Here is an 11,496-nt window from a genome sequence, read left to right as displayed (position 1 = left end):
AAGAAAGAAAGAAAGAAAGAAAGAAAGAAAGAAAGAAAGAAAGAAAGAAAGAAAGAAAGAAAGAAATCATCAGTTCTATTGGTCTAGAGGTATGGAGAGCCAGGTTGGAAGCATGTTAAAATAGAAAGCTGCAGGGGTCTGAAGTCTTTAGACGTCATGTTCCCACATCATTCATCATCACTGTGCATTCCCTCTCTCGATTCCTCTTCTTCATTGGTCCCTCTTCTCCAAGCCCACTTCCCTTTGCACCAGCAGCACAGATGATTATTTGGGGAGTGATGAGTATTAAGTCAGAGACCCGTTAGTGCACTTGACAATAGTCTGGCACAAAACGACAGGTCCTCCCCTCAAGAAACTAGAGGCCACTCTTTTACTATACCATGAATTATGACATTGTTTTTTTATGACAAGTTTTTTGTTGTTGGTGGTGGTTTTGTTTGTTCGTTTGTTTTTTAAAGAGGTGTTTTCTAGGGTTTCAACTTCTAGCTGAACACACAGAATGCTGGAAAGGTGGTAAACCTGGACAGAGCTTGCTTTCAATCTGTGGGTTTCCAACCCTTTGGAGTTTACATATCAAATATGTACATTGTGATTCATAAGAGCAGCAAAATTACAGTTACAAAGTAGCAACAAAATAATGTTATGGTTGGGGTCCCCACAACATGAGGTGGGATTAAAGGGTTGCAGCATTAGGAAGGCTGAGAACCACTGACTTGGGAGGTTTCGCCCAGGCCTCCACTTGTAGAACCTTGCCTGTATGTCTCTTCCATCTGGCTGCTTCTAAACTTAAGCACTGTGAACAAGTAAACATGAGCACACTGGCTTGGGTCTTATGTGAAACACTGCAGCTTTAGACTTTTTTTGGTGACTTGAATTATTAAATTGTCTTCATTGTTTGTAAAAAGAAAAGGTACTTACTGATTTCTTATTTGGCTGGCTGCTATCATATCCAGTGGTTATGTCCCGTACATGCAAAATAGCAAAAGCCCCACAAAATTTTGGATATTCCTTTGGAGACTCAAAATTGCGAATCCTTTCAAATATGGTTTTGATAGTAGGTGGATCATAACACAAGAAATATGAAGTTTTGGACATATGATAACCGTATCTGCACAAAGATTTAAAGCTAAAGTCAGATTCTAGGTAACTTTTGGACATGTGCATATTAAAGATAAGCCAACATAACTTTTTTTTTTTCAAGACAGGGTTTCTCTGTATAGCCCTGGCTGTCCTGGAACTCACTCTGTAGACCAGGCTGGCCTCAAACTCAGAAATCCGCCTGCATCTGCCTCCCGAGAGCTGAGATTAAAGGCGTGCGCCACCATGCCCGGCTCCGCCAACATAATATTTTATAGAAAGTGATACTGATAGTATTAATAGTAAAGAAATATAGTCAGGAAATGGTGGCACATGTTTTAATTCCAGCACTTGGGAGGTAGATGCAGGCAGATCTCCATGCGTTCGAGGCCAGCTTGGTCTACAGAGCGAGTCTAGGACACCCAGGGTTGCACAGAGTAATCCTGTCTTTAACAAAAAAAGAAAGAAAGTGGAGGGGAGGAGAGGAAGGAATCTGTTCCTCAAAAACAAACTAAGAAAAGGACCCCAAACCAACCAACCAACCAACCAACCAGCCAGCCAGCCAGCCAACCAACCAACCAACCAGTCAGCCAGCCAACCAACCAACCAACCAACCAACCAACCAACCAACCAACCAACCAACCAACCAACCAGTCAGCCAGCCAGCCAACCAACCAACCAAAAAGCAAGCAAGGCAGGTCTGTTGTGTGAGGTCACCGTGAGAACTTACATTTCATACACTTTTGTCAGTTGCTCCATCAGTGTTACCTTCCTGCTATCCAGAAAAGAGGCCATTTCAGCAATAACAACAGCTGCACTCACTCCATCTTTGTCCAACACGGAGGTTCCACACAGAAAGCCTGAGGGTCAGACGGTGTCTTTAGAAAAGAGGGAAACCTCCTCTAGACTTTCCAGCTCTAGATTTCTTCCCTGACCAGGGGACTGAAGAGCACAGGGTCAAGCCGGGTGTGATAATGTATGACTAAATCTCAGCACTCAGGGGCTGAATCGGGAGTTCAAGGCCAGTCTAGGCTATGACAGCCAAGACCTTTTCTCAAAATAAAAACAAAAAAACAAAAAATACCGACATGAACCACAAAATACAATGACAACAATAACAACCAAAAACCCCAACTCCATCAGAGTCTGCTAACAATGTATTCAGGGATCTTTAAGTTCTTCTCTGATGGAAAATGTGATTCCGTCTTTTTATGTTATCAAAGTTTTTAGAAAGGAAACATAAGCACAACATGTACTTAAACTGTGTGTATCTTTCACTAACACCATGGCTACTCAAAGCCCAAGTCCTTCTCTGCAATCAGATTTGAGGGGTTTTCATCTGATGAGTTACTGTCCACTTGCAGGCATATATACTACTAGGCATGCATCTCTGCATTTTTGCAACTCAAAATCATACCCAGAAAGTAAATATCTCCTCTCTACGGAATTACTGTATTTTAAATGCTTTCAAGCACGAGAAAAGATTATTAGTATTTACTACATACCAATAGACTCTTCAAATGCAAAAAGGACTTCTTTTCCATTTCCTAGGAGGTCTTTTATCCTACTTCCAATCCATTTAAAGCCTGGTAATGTTTCCTGAAATGTAGAGGAAGCCACTCCAGTTAACTGACTCTGATGAACACATATTAAAGAGCTCATTTCTAAATGCACATAGCTCATGCATAGTGAGCTTCTATCACAGTCCTTGGTCCATAAAGATTTATATAGTAGTAGATATTTAGTCTCAAGCTAATGTAACCACACACAGAGACACAACTAATGATCCGCTAGCGGAGCAACAGGTGGTTTACATCAAATATAACATGTTTATAAGTGGTGATAAATACAGATTCAAAATGAGAGGTATGTGCATTCATGTGCTACAATCATCTACTGTCTACTAAGCACTGTAATGGGTGCTCTACATCATCCCTTCTAATGCTTACAAATATTATTGCCATTACAGAAGCTTAGAGATGACTCTTCCCAAGACTGCACATAAGGGATGGAGGTAGAGTTTAATTATATTGCTTTCCTGAAGCAATTGCTGTCGTTTAAGCGCATTATAACCTTAATATGAGCACTCATGAAGGATGTGATTTAGTCTTCCCGAGTAATCAAGGCCTTTAAGTTTTTAGGGACATAACATAAGCACACCACACACCACAAGCACACAAGCTTGAACTGCATGTATCATTCCACAACCCTGTGGCATATACAAAGCCTTTACCAAGCCCTTTTTATAATTAGATTTGAGGGTTTTTTATCTGATGAGTTACGGTCCAATTGCAAGACATGTCCTGCTTTCGTGTTATTAGAGAAAACACATCATGCACACTAATTTTAGAGCTTACCATCACTAATCTGCTTCCTAATTTACTTTTCTGCTTCCTCTCAAAACAACAACAAAACACTAGAAATAGAAAAGCCAACACTGGGCTGGAGAGATGGCTCAGCAGTTAAAAGCACTGACTGCTCTTCCAAAGGTCCTGAGTTCAAATCCCAGCAACTATATGGTGGCTCACAACCATCTATAATGAGATCTGACTTCCTCTTATGGTGTGTCTGAAGGCAGCTACAATGTACTTACATATGATAAATAAATAAATCTTTAANAAAAAAAAAAAAAGAAAAGCCAACACTACCCTCAGTAAAAACAAACTTATTAATATTGCTCCTTAGAATCAAGTTTCTTTTAAGCTCAGGATTTATCTTTTTGCTATACACAAGGAAAATGTTAACATAATCTAGAATCTTAGTCTTGAATAAAGTTTCAGCATCTTCTAATTTTTTACTTGTGTTTGACAAGCACAATATTCATTTTTCTTTTCTGTTATTTATGATGGTTGTGTATGTACACACATGCATGTTCATGTGAATGAGGGTATATGTGTGCCACGGTCCACATGTGGACTTTAAAGGACAACATAGGGAGTTAGTCCTCATCTATCAACCTTATTTAAAACAGGGTCTCTACATTGCTTGCTACTGCATTCACTGAGACAGCTGGCCTATGAGCTTCAGAAGGATTCTCCCATCTCCAAACCCCATGTTTTCACAGGAGAACTAGAATTTTATGCACATAATACTGTATCCAACTCCTCATGGATTCTGGGGTTTCAAACTCAAGTTCCCAGGAACAAAGCAAAACTTTACTCACTAAGCCATCTCTCCAGCCCAGAATATTCTTTAACCTTTGAGAAGAATCTAAAAATATTAGGAGATACTGAAATTTTATTCAAGCCTAGGATTCTGAATTATGATGTTAACATTTTCCTTGTCAATAGCAAAAAATATATCCAGAGCATAAAGGAAACTTTATTCTAAAGAACAATATATACGTTTGTTTGTTTTTTCCTGAGGGTAGTGTTGGGTTTTCTACTTCTATTTCTTGTTTTTGAAAGAAAACAGAAAGGTGAACTAGGAAACAGATTCTTGATGGTAATATCTAGCATTAGTGTGCACGATGTGCCCTCTTGATTGACACTTAAAACAGGGCACGTCTTGCAATTGGACAGTAACTTATCAGATGAAAACCTCTCAAATCTAATTACAATTAGTAGGTAGATCCAATTAGTATTATGACCCATAGCCTGATGATGACAAAAACGACAGAGGACAACTTAATTGACATTAGTCCAAGAGGTTGCAAAAAACTGCCTGTCATAAGTCCATGGTCACTAACTGCCTGAGGGTCACAAAACTTAATGATCCAGCCTGAGACTCACTACTGTAATTTCTGGATATATTGTCATTGGGTCTAAGTTTGCAATTCAGAGTTACACTTAAAGTAACAAGTCATAATTCTGTATTTGATGAGTAGAAGCGAAGATTTAATGAGATCTATAGTTTTCTGAAGTCTACATTACGAATAACTTAGAATTTCCCAGTTTAAAATGTTATATGTACCCATATGACATTCCCAGGTAATACTACATGGAATAAGAAGTGTTAGTATTTAGTTTGAAATTCACATACTAGATGATTTTGGCTAGGAGTCTAAGTTATCAAAAACATCAAGCAAGCATGATATTTTCAAAGAAACAGAGGTAGAAAACAGTTATCAGTGAGATCAATGAAAGTCAGTTTGGTGCAGAGATGCCTTCACAGAGGTGTTTAGCAAAGTAGTATACAGACTTCTCATGAAGTCTGTTTCATTCTTACTTCAAAATGAAATCCTTCTTTAAGTGCAATTGCCTTTAAAATTTTAGAAGAGACAGTGGTGGCTAGCATGTAAACATTCTTCACATCGGCGTTTGGTTTGTTTTTCTTCCAGCAATCAAACATCCACCACCCAAACAAAGCCGCCAACTCATTCCCTGTGAAAACTTTCCAATGGCCACTGCAGAAAGAATAAAATTCAATGTCAAGACCTTCATAGCTTCTCATGAAAACTTTCTAACTTATAGCTTCAAATCACCTTCCTTTAGATGGGAAACCCCAATTCTATTATATGGAACTTTTGACAAAACTTTTATTCAATCTTTTGGTGTGTAGTATACATGTGTATCCGTGTGCACACACATGTATGTGCGTATGTATGGAAGCCAGAAGTGAACATTGAGTGATTTCCTATATTACTCTCCACTTTATGTTTAAATATACTTTAAATTTCATTTATCTTTATTTCTGTGTATGTTTGTGTACTTGTTTTCCTGTATGTGCACATCTCTGTAATGCCTGTGGAAACCAGAAGAGGGTGTTGGATTCCCTGGAACTGGAGCACAGACAGCTGTGAGTCACCTGATGTGAGTACTTGGAACCAAACTGAGGACTTCAGAAAGAGAAGGCCAGAAGGCTGTGCGCCGAGTCACTAAGCCATCTCTCCAGTGCTCTGCCTTATTCTCTGAGAGAGGACTTTCACTAAACCTGGAGGTCATCGGTTCAGCCAGGCTGGCTAGCCAGGGAGCTCCATAAGCCTCCTGCCTCTCCACCAGTGCTGTGAGTTTATACGTGCAGCTGACCTGCTGTGTCCTGAAAACACACATGTCTTGTAGTCTCTTACTACCTCTGGCTCTTAGAATCTTTACACATCCTCTTTTATGGCAAGCCTCAGTTCTTGGAAGGAGGAGGAGGTGATGTAGATGTCCCATGGAGGGCTGAAGCTCAAATTACTTACTTCTCCTGAAGTTCCGCCACGGCCAGCCGGTCGGCATCAGGATCTGTGGCTAGCACTATCCGGGCATTTTCTTTCTCTGCCAGTCTCAGAGACAGTTCCTAAAACAGTGACCCCAAAAGGCTAGATTATACTAAAGAACTTAAATCCAATGTTCCTGTTCCTCAAGTTAGGCATTATGTCAGTGGTATGAATTTTAAAAAGCATACAGTCTAGAGAGTTTGAACTAAGGCCATTTTTTACAGAAATTTCCAGCAAAACTCCTTATTGCTCCAGTATAATTTAATACTAGGGAGCTCGCGGTAGAGCATGAGGAAAGTATGTAAATCATCTCTGATGTGTCACTTAGACCCGGCTAGTCTGATGGCTGATAAGCTAAGAATCATTTGAATTTAAAAACAATACCAGCACAGATTCTCCTTCTTCAGGGTTTGGACATTTAACAGTAGAAAAGTCTGGATCTGGATCTTTCTGTTCTGGGACTGGAATTGGAGGCTGAAAACCAAATACTTGAAAAGCCAACTGCACGTAGTCATGTCCAACTCCATGAAAGGAGGTATGAACAAATTTCAAGGTGGTCTTTGAATTTAAGTCCCTGTAAAGGAAAATCATACACACCCTTAATAACAATTTACTAACCACTTCCTATAATAAAATTTATAAAAATAGCAAATATTTCATAATACCCATAAAGCTTTCAAAATAACTGTAAAGAGAACACCCAACATCCATATATACTTGGCAATTGGTTTCAACATGTCACTTCTGTCAGCCTGGCTTTGCTTCTTCAAAAATCGTATTATTTTGCACAAAATACTTTAGTATTTAAAAACACAATTATATTCATTATCACATCTAAAAAACCTGAACAATAATTTTTAAATGTTTCTAATATCCATGTTCACATTTTCTCCAAGTGTCTAAAAATATCACCTGGTTGCTATGTCTCTCAAATCCTTTTTTGTTTTGTTTTGTTTTTCGAGACAGGGTTTCTCTGTATAGCCCTGGCTGTCCTGGAACTCACTTTGTAGACCAGGATGACCTCGAACTCAGAAATCAGCCTGCCTCTGCCTCCCCAGTGCTGGGATTATAGGCGTGTGCCACCACACCCGGCTTCTCTCAAATCTTTTTTAATTTGTAAATGTTCTTCCCTATGTCTCCAATCCTTGCTCTTCCTACACCATGTCCCATTTCTTGGTATGCAAATTATGCATCTTTTTCATATTTTCTTTTTCTTTCTTTCCCTTCCTCATCTCCAGCTGGCTTCAAACTTTCTTTGTAGTTGAGGATAAATGTGAATTTCTGGTCCTCCTGCTTCCAAGCACTGAAATATGGTATAACATATGGTATATTGCTGTGCCTAGTTTGTGCATTACTAGGGATTCAACCCAGGGAGGTCTTGGCCCATACTAGCACTTGCTCTATTAACTGAGATACATCTCAGCCTTTGTTTATATTAGTACATCCCTCTGATCTGTTTCTACTATGAATGTGTCACTGAATCTAGAGGTAACATTAGATTCTATTCCAATTCCTCTGATAAGAATAGATGTGAATTTACACATGGAAAAGAAAAAGTATGAGAATTAATCAATTTTAAAAGTGAAGATTTGCAAGTCATTAAAAGCCCTGAATTAGTGATTTTAGTCTACAAATACACAAAAGTAACCAATAATGTGCTTTCTTACTATTACTAAAAACCACTGATTTTCTTTCTTTCTTTTTTTCTATTAATTACAGTGATTCTTCACTTTGCTGACTTTGCAGTCTTTGGTTAGTGACATGCCCCAAGTATCTCCTAGTATGTTAGAGGGGAGAGAGGGAGGAGCAGGGGAGGGAAGTAGGGTGAGAGGAAAGGAGAAAGAGAGAGGGAAGGAAAAGAGAGACTGATTCTGACACCAAGCTCATTTAGGACACTTTTTACACCAGGCCTGGAATATACGCTAATCATATTCTAAGGTTATCCTACCGTCCCACTTGGATACCTGTAAAAACAGATCTTTTTCAGATCTTCCATGTATTTCTTGCAAATGTCCTGCAGAGGATCTTTCTTCAGTGGGCTGGTGTCCACTAAATTATCATTCCAAGAATCATTCCAGGGTTCCACACACTCTTCTATACATTTCAGAATTTCTTTATCATGTGGAGATGTGATTTGAGCACCAGTTTCCCAATAAACCTATACGATACATAAATATGGCCATAATTAGGTAAAATGTTTATTAGGCTCTTTTTTATTTTTTTTAGCTAGAGTAGAGATGATCTTTGGTATTTTGAAGAAGAATATCAAATTAGGCAAGTAAATATGCCAATATTAGACTAATTTACCAAAACTAAAATACATCGATGGTAATGAATTCAGAGAGACTTGTCAAAAGAGAATCATGTGTTATTTCTAACCTTAGAATAGTAACAAGTCAATACAAGGCATCGGTATAACCACCTTAACCTTTAATGTACACACTAGTGTCTAATTATACTCTTATAACTATATGTTAAAGATAATATATAAAAATAATATTTAAAAAAAAAACATGAAATGGATTGAAGAGATGGCTCAGCAGTTAGTTAAGAGCACTGGCTGCTCTTGCAGATGACCTGGGTTTGAATCCCAGTACCCACATGGCAGCTCAGAACTACCTGTAACTCCAGTCTCAGTCTCAGGGGATCTGATGCCCTCTTCCAGCACTGCACTGAGGATACTGTATACATGCAGGCAAAGCATTCATACACTTGAAAACAAAGAAACCATGAAATATCCACAAAGATTTACACTACAAATTAAGTTATATGGCCAGGCAGTGGTGATGCATGCCTTTAATCCCAGCACTTGGGAGACAGAAGCAGGCGGATTTCTGAGTTCAAGGCCAGCCCATGGTCTACAGTGTGAGCTCCAGGACAGCCAGGGCTATACAGAGAAACCCTGTCTCAAAACAAGCAAACAAACAAACAAACATATTAGCAACTTAGCAACACACCTAAAAGCTCTAGAGCAGGAAGAAATAACATCCAAAGAGTAGAAATAATCAAACTTGAGGCAGAAAGCAATAAATAGAAAAGAAAACAATATAAAGCATCAATGAAATGAAGAGTTGGTTCTTTGAAAAATCAACAAGATCGGGCTGGAGAGATGGTTCAGCGGTTAAGAGCACTGACTGCTCTTCCAGAGATCCTGAGTTCAATTCCCAGCAACCACATGGTGGCTCACAACCATCTGTAATGGGATCTGATGCCCTCTGCTGGTGTATCTGAAGACAGCTATAATGTACTCACATAAAATAAATAAATCTTTAAAAAAAGAAAAAGAAAAGAAAAATCAACAAGATCAAGAAACTCTTAGCCAAATTAACCAAGATATGGAGAGAGAAAAAAAATCCAAAGTAAAGATGAAAAGGACATTACAACAGACACTGAGGACATTCAGAGAATAAGGACATACTTTAAAAATCTGTATTCTACTAAACTGGAAAACCTAAAAGGATGGATTTCTTGATGTATAACCTACCACAGTTAAACCAAGATGAAGTAAGCAATTTAAACAGATCCATAACCTCTAGTAAAATAGAAGTAATTAAAACTTTCCCAAAATTTCTGTATTTTTAGGATATTTGTGTTTACTTTCATGAGAAGTTTGTTAAAATGTATGTGTAGCCCCCCTCAGATTTACAGATGGCTGTGAGCCATCACATGGTTCCTGAAGAAGACATGGTTCTGGAAGAGCACCAGTGTCTTAAGGCTGAACCATATCTCTATTCCCTCTCAAACAGAGTTTTTGAGAAGGGTCTTTTGCTGAACCTGGATACAGCTCCTTATCTCAGCTGGACTGGATGGCTGGCCAATGAGCCCTAGGTCCCCTGCCTCTGTCCCACAGCACTGGGGTTACAGATGCACATACCGCACCCAGAAATTACATGGATGCTGAGAAACCAAGCTCGGGACCCACGCACTTTAATGAGCAAGCACTTTACCCACAGGACCATTTCCCCAGTCTCTGTTCCATGTGTTGTAATAGATACGGTACCCTAAAGACTGTGACTTCAACTCATATTTCTTCCTTGAGTTACACAGTCTCTACAACCAGCTGCTCACGGCACATCTGCTTACCTGGCTAACTCACGATACCTAAAACTTACATGTCACAAACTGAATTAATTATGCTTCTTTCCTGCCTCTGGGAGTGGGTCAGGCCCCAAATCTATTTTTGTTTTGTTTTATTTTGCTTTTTGAGACAAGGTTTCTCTGTGTAATCTTGGCTTGGCTGTCCTGGAACTTGCTCTGTAGAGTCTGGCGTTGACTCTGAGATCTGCCTGCCTCTGCCTCCCTAGTTCTGAGACTAAAGGTATTTGTCACCTCTACCTAGTAGGCCCCAAATCTTAACTTAGTATCAAACCTTTCTAAGCGAGAACTTGATTGTCTGGAGTCCTCCCAAACATGAAGGAAAATGTAAGACTATGGGTCCATCTCGCAGAAGCCTGAAAACATGGCTCAGTACTGTACATCTCAAGCTACTTTTTACCTCTGGCACTCTACTTTTGATGTTTTGTCACAGAGACTAATGTAGCAAGAAGGTCCTATGGCCACTGAGAAGCCAGGGCAGCACAGAGAGAGAAGAAAGTGAGCCCAAGGTACAATTTCCCTGGCTCTTCCCATTCCTTCTTCATATTCTTGATATACAACATGATTTGATTTCTGAAATTATAGAGAGGTTATATTTGGAATGGGATGGAGAAATCAAGGGAAAAAGGAGTAAAAACCCCAATGAAAAGACCATTGTGGTGTACACACCCTGGGAACCAGTAACACCATCACAGGTGCACAGTCTGTGAGAGCCAGCATCAAAGTTTTTATATGTTTCCAATGCCTGGCGCTGTTCCTCAGTATAGAAAATATTGAGTATATATTATTCAAGTAAAAATTATAAAATAAGCAAAGGTTGAGAGTCCAAGGCTTACCTTGTACCCGTTGTCCTCTTTGCGGTTATGAGATGCAGTAATCATCACACCCGCAACTGCTTTGAGCTCCTGAACGGCGTATGGCTGATAAATAAATAAATAAATAAATATCCTAGCAGCATTCTTCCACTCTGCTTGCTAGATATTCAAACATTTTCTATGAATGCTACTTGGTTAAATAATGTAGGAGGACACTTAGATATCATAATTTCAGATCTCCCTGATCCTTACCTGATGGGTAAGGTCCTTCTCTAACATGCGCAGTTCAACAACCATCCAATTATCACCCGAATGGCCTTTCCTCTCAATCTCCTATTGTTTATTGGTTTCAAATTTTCTTATTCTTTG

The 11,496-nt window shown here is 39.1% G+C and overlaps 1 protein-coding gene across 1 annotated transcript in view; it reads right to left on the bottom strand.

Moving 5' to 3' along the window:
• Pgm2l1 (phosphoglucomutase 2 like 1) overlaps positions 1-11,496 on the bottom strand; it is a 44,620-nt gene that overhangs the window by 3,800 nt on the left and 29,324 nt on the right. Inside the window, exons 5-12 of the mRNA XM_029538837.1 lie at positions 11,149-11,232; positions 8,182-8,375; positions 6,602-6,791; positions 6,200-6,297; positions 5,245-5,422; positions 2,583-2,676; positions 1,808-1,937; positions 919-1,108 (exon numbers count right to left, since the gene is read on the bottom strand). Of these exons, the coding sequence (XP_029394697.1) occupies positions 919-1,108; positions 1,808-1,937; positions 2,583-2,676; positions 5,245-5,422; positions 6,200-6,297; positions 6,602-6,791; positions 8,182-8,375; positions 11,149-11,232 (1,158 nt within the window). The remainder of the gene's footprint in view (positions 1-918; positions 1,109-1,807; positions 1,938-2,582; positions 2,677-5,244; positions 5,423-6,199; positions 6,298-6,601; positions 6,792-8,181; positions 8,376-11,148; positions 11,233-11,496) is intronic.

This window comes from Mus pahari, chromosome 1 (genome assembly GCF_900095145.1).
Source record: "Mus pahari chromosome 1, PAHARI_EIJ_v1.1, whole genome shotgun sequence".
Taxonomy (NCBI): Eukaryota; Metazoa; Chordata; class Mammalia; order Rodentia; family Muridae; genus Mus; species Mus pahari.
The sequence above is the reverse complement of the archived record's forward strand: the minus strand, read 5'-3'. Positions and strand labels throughout refer to the sequence as shown.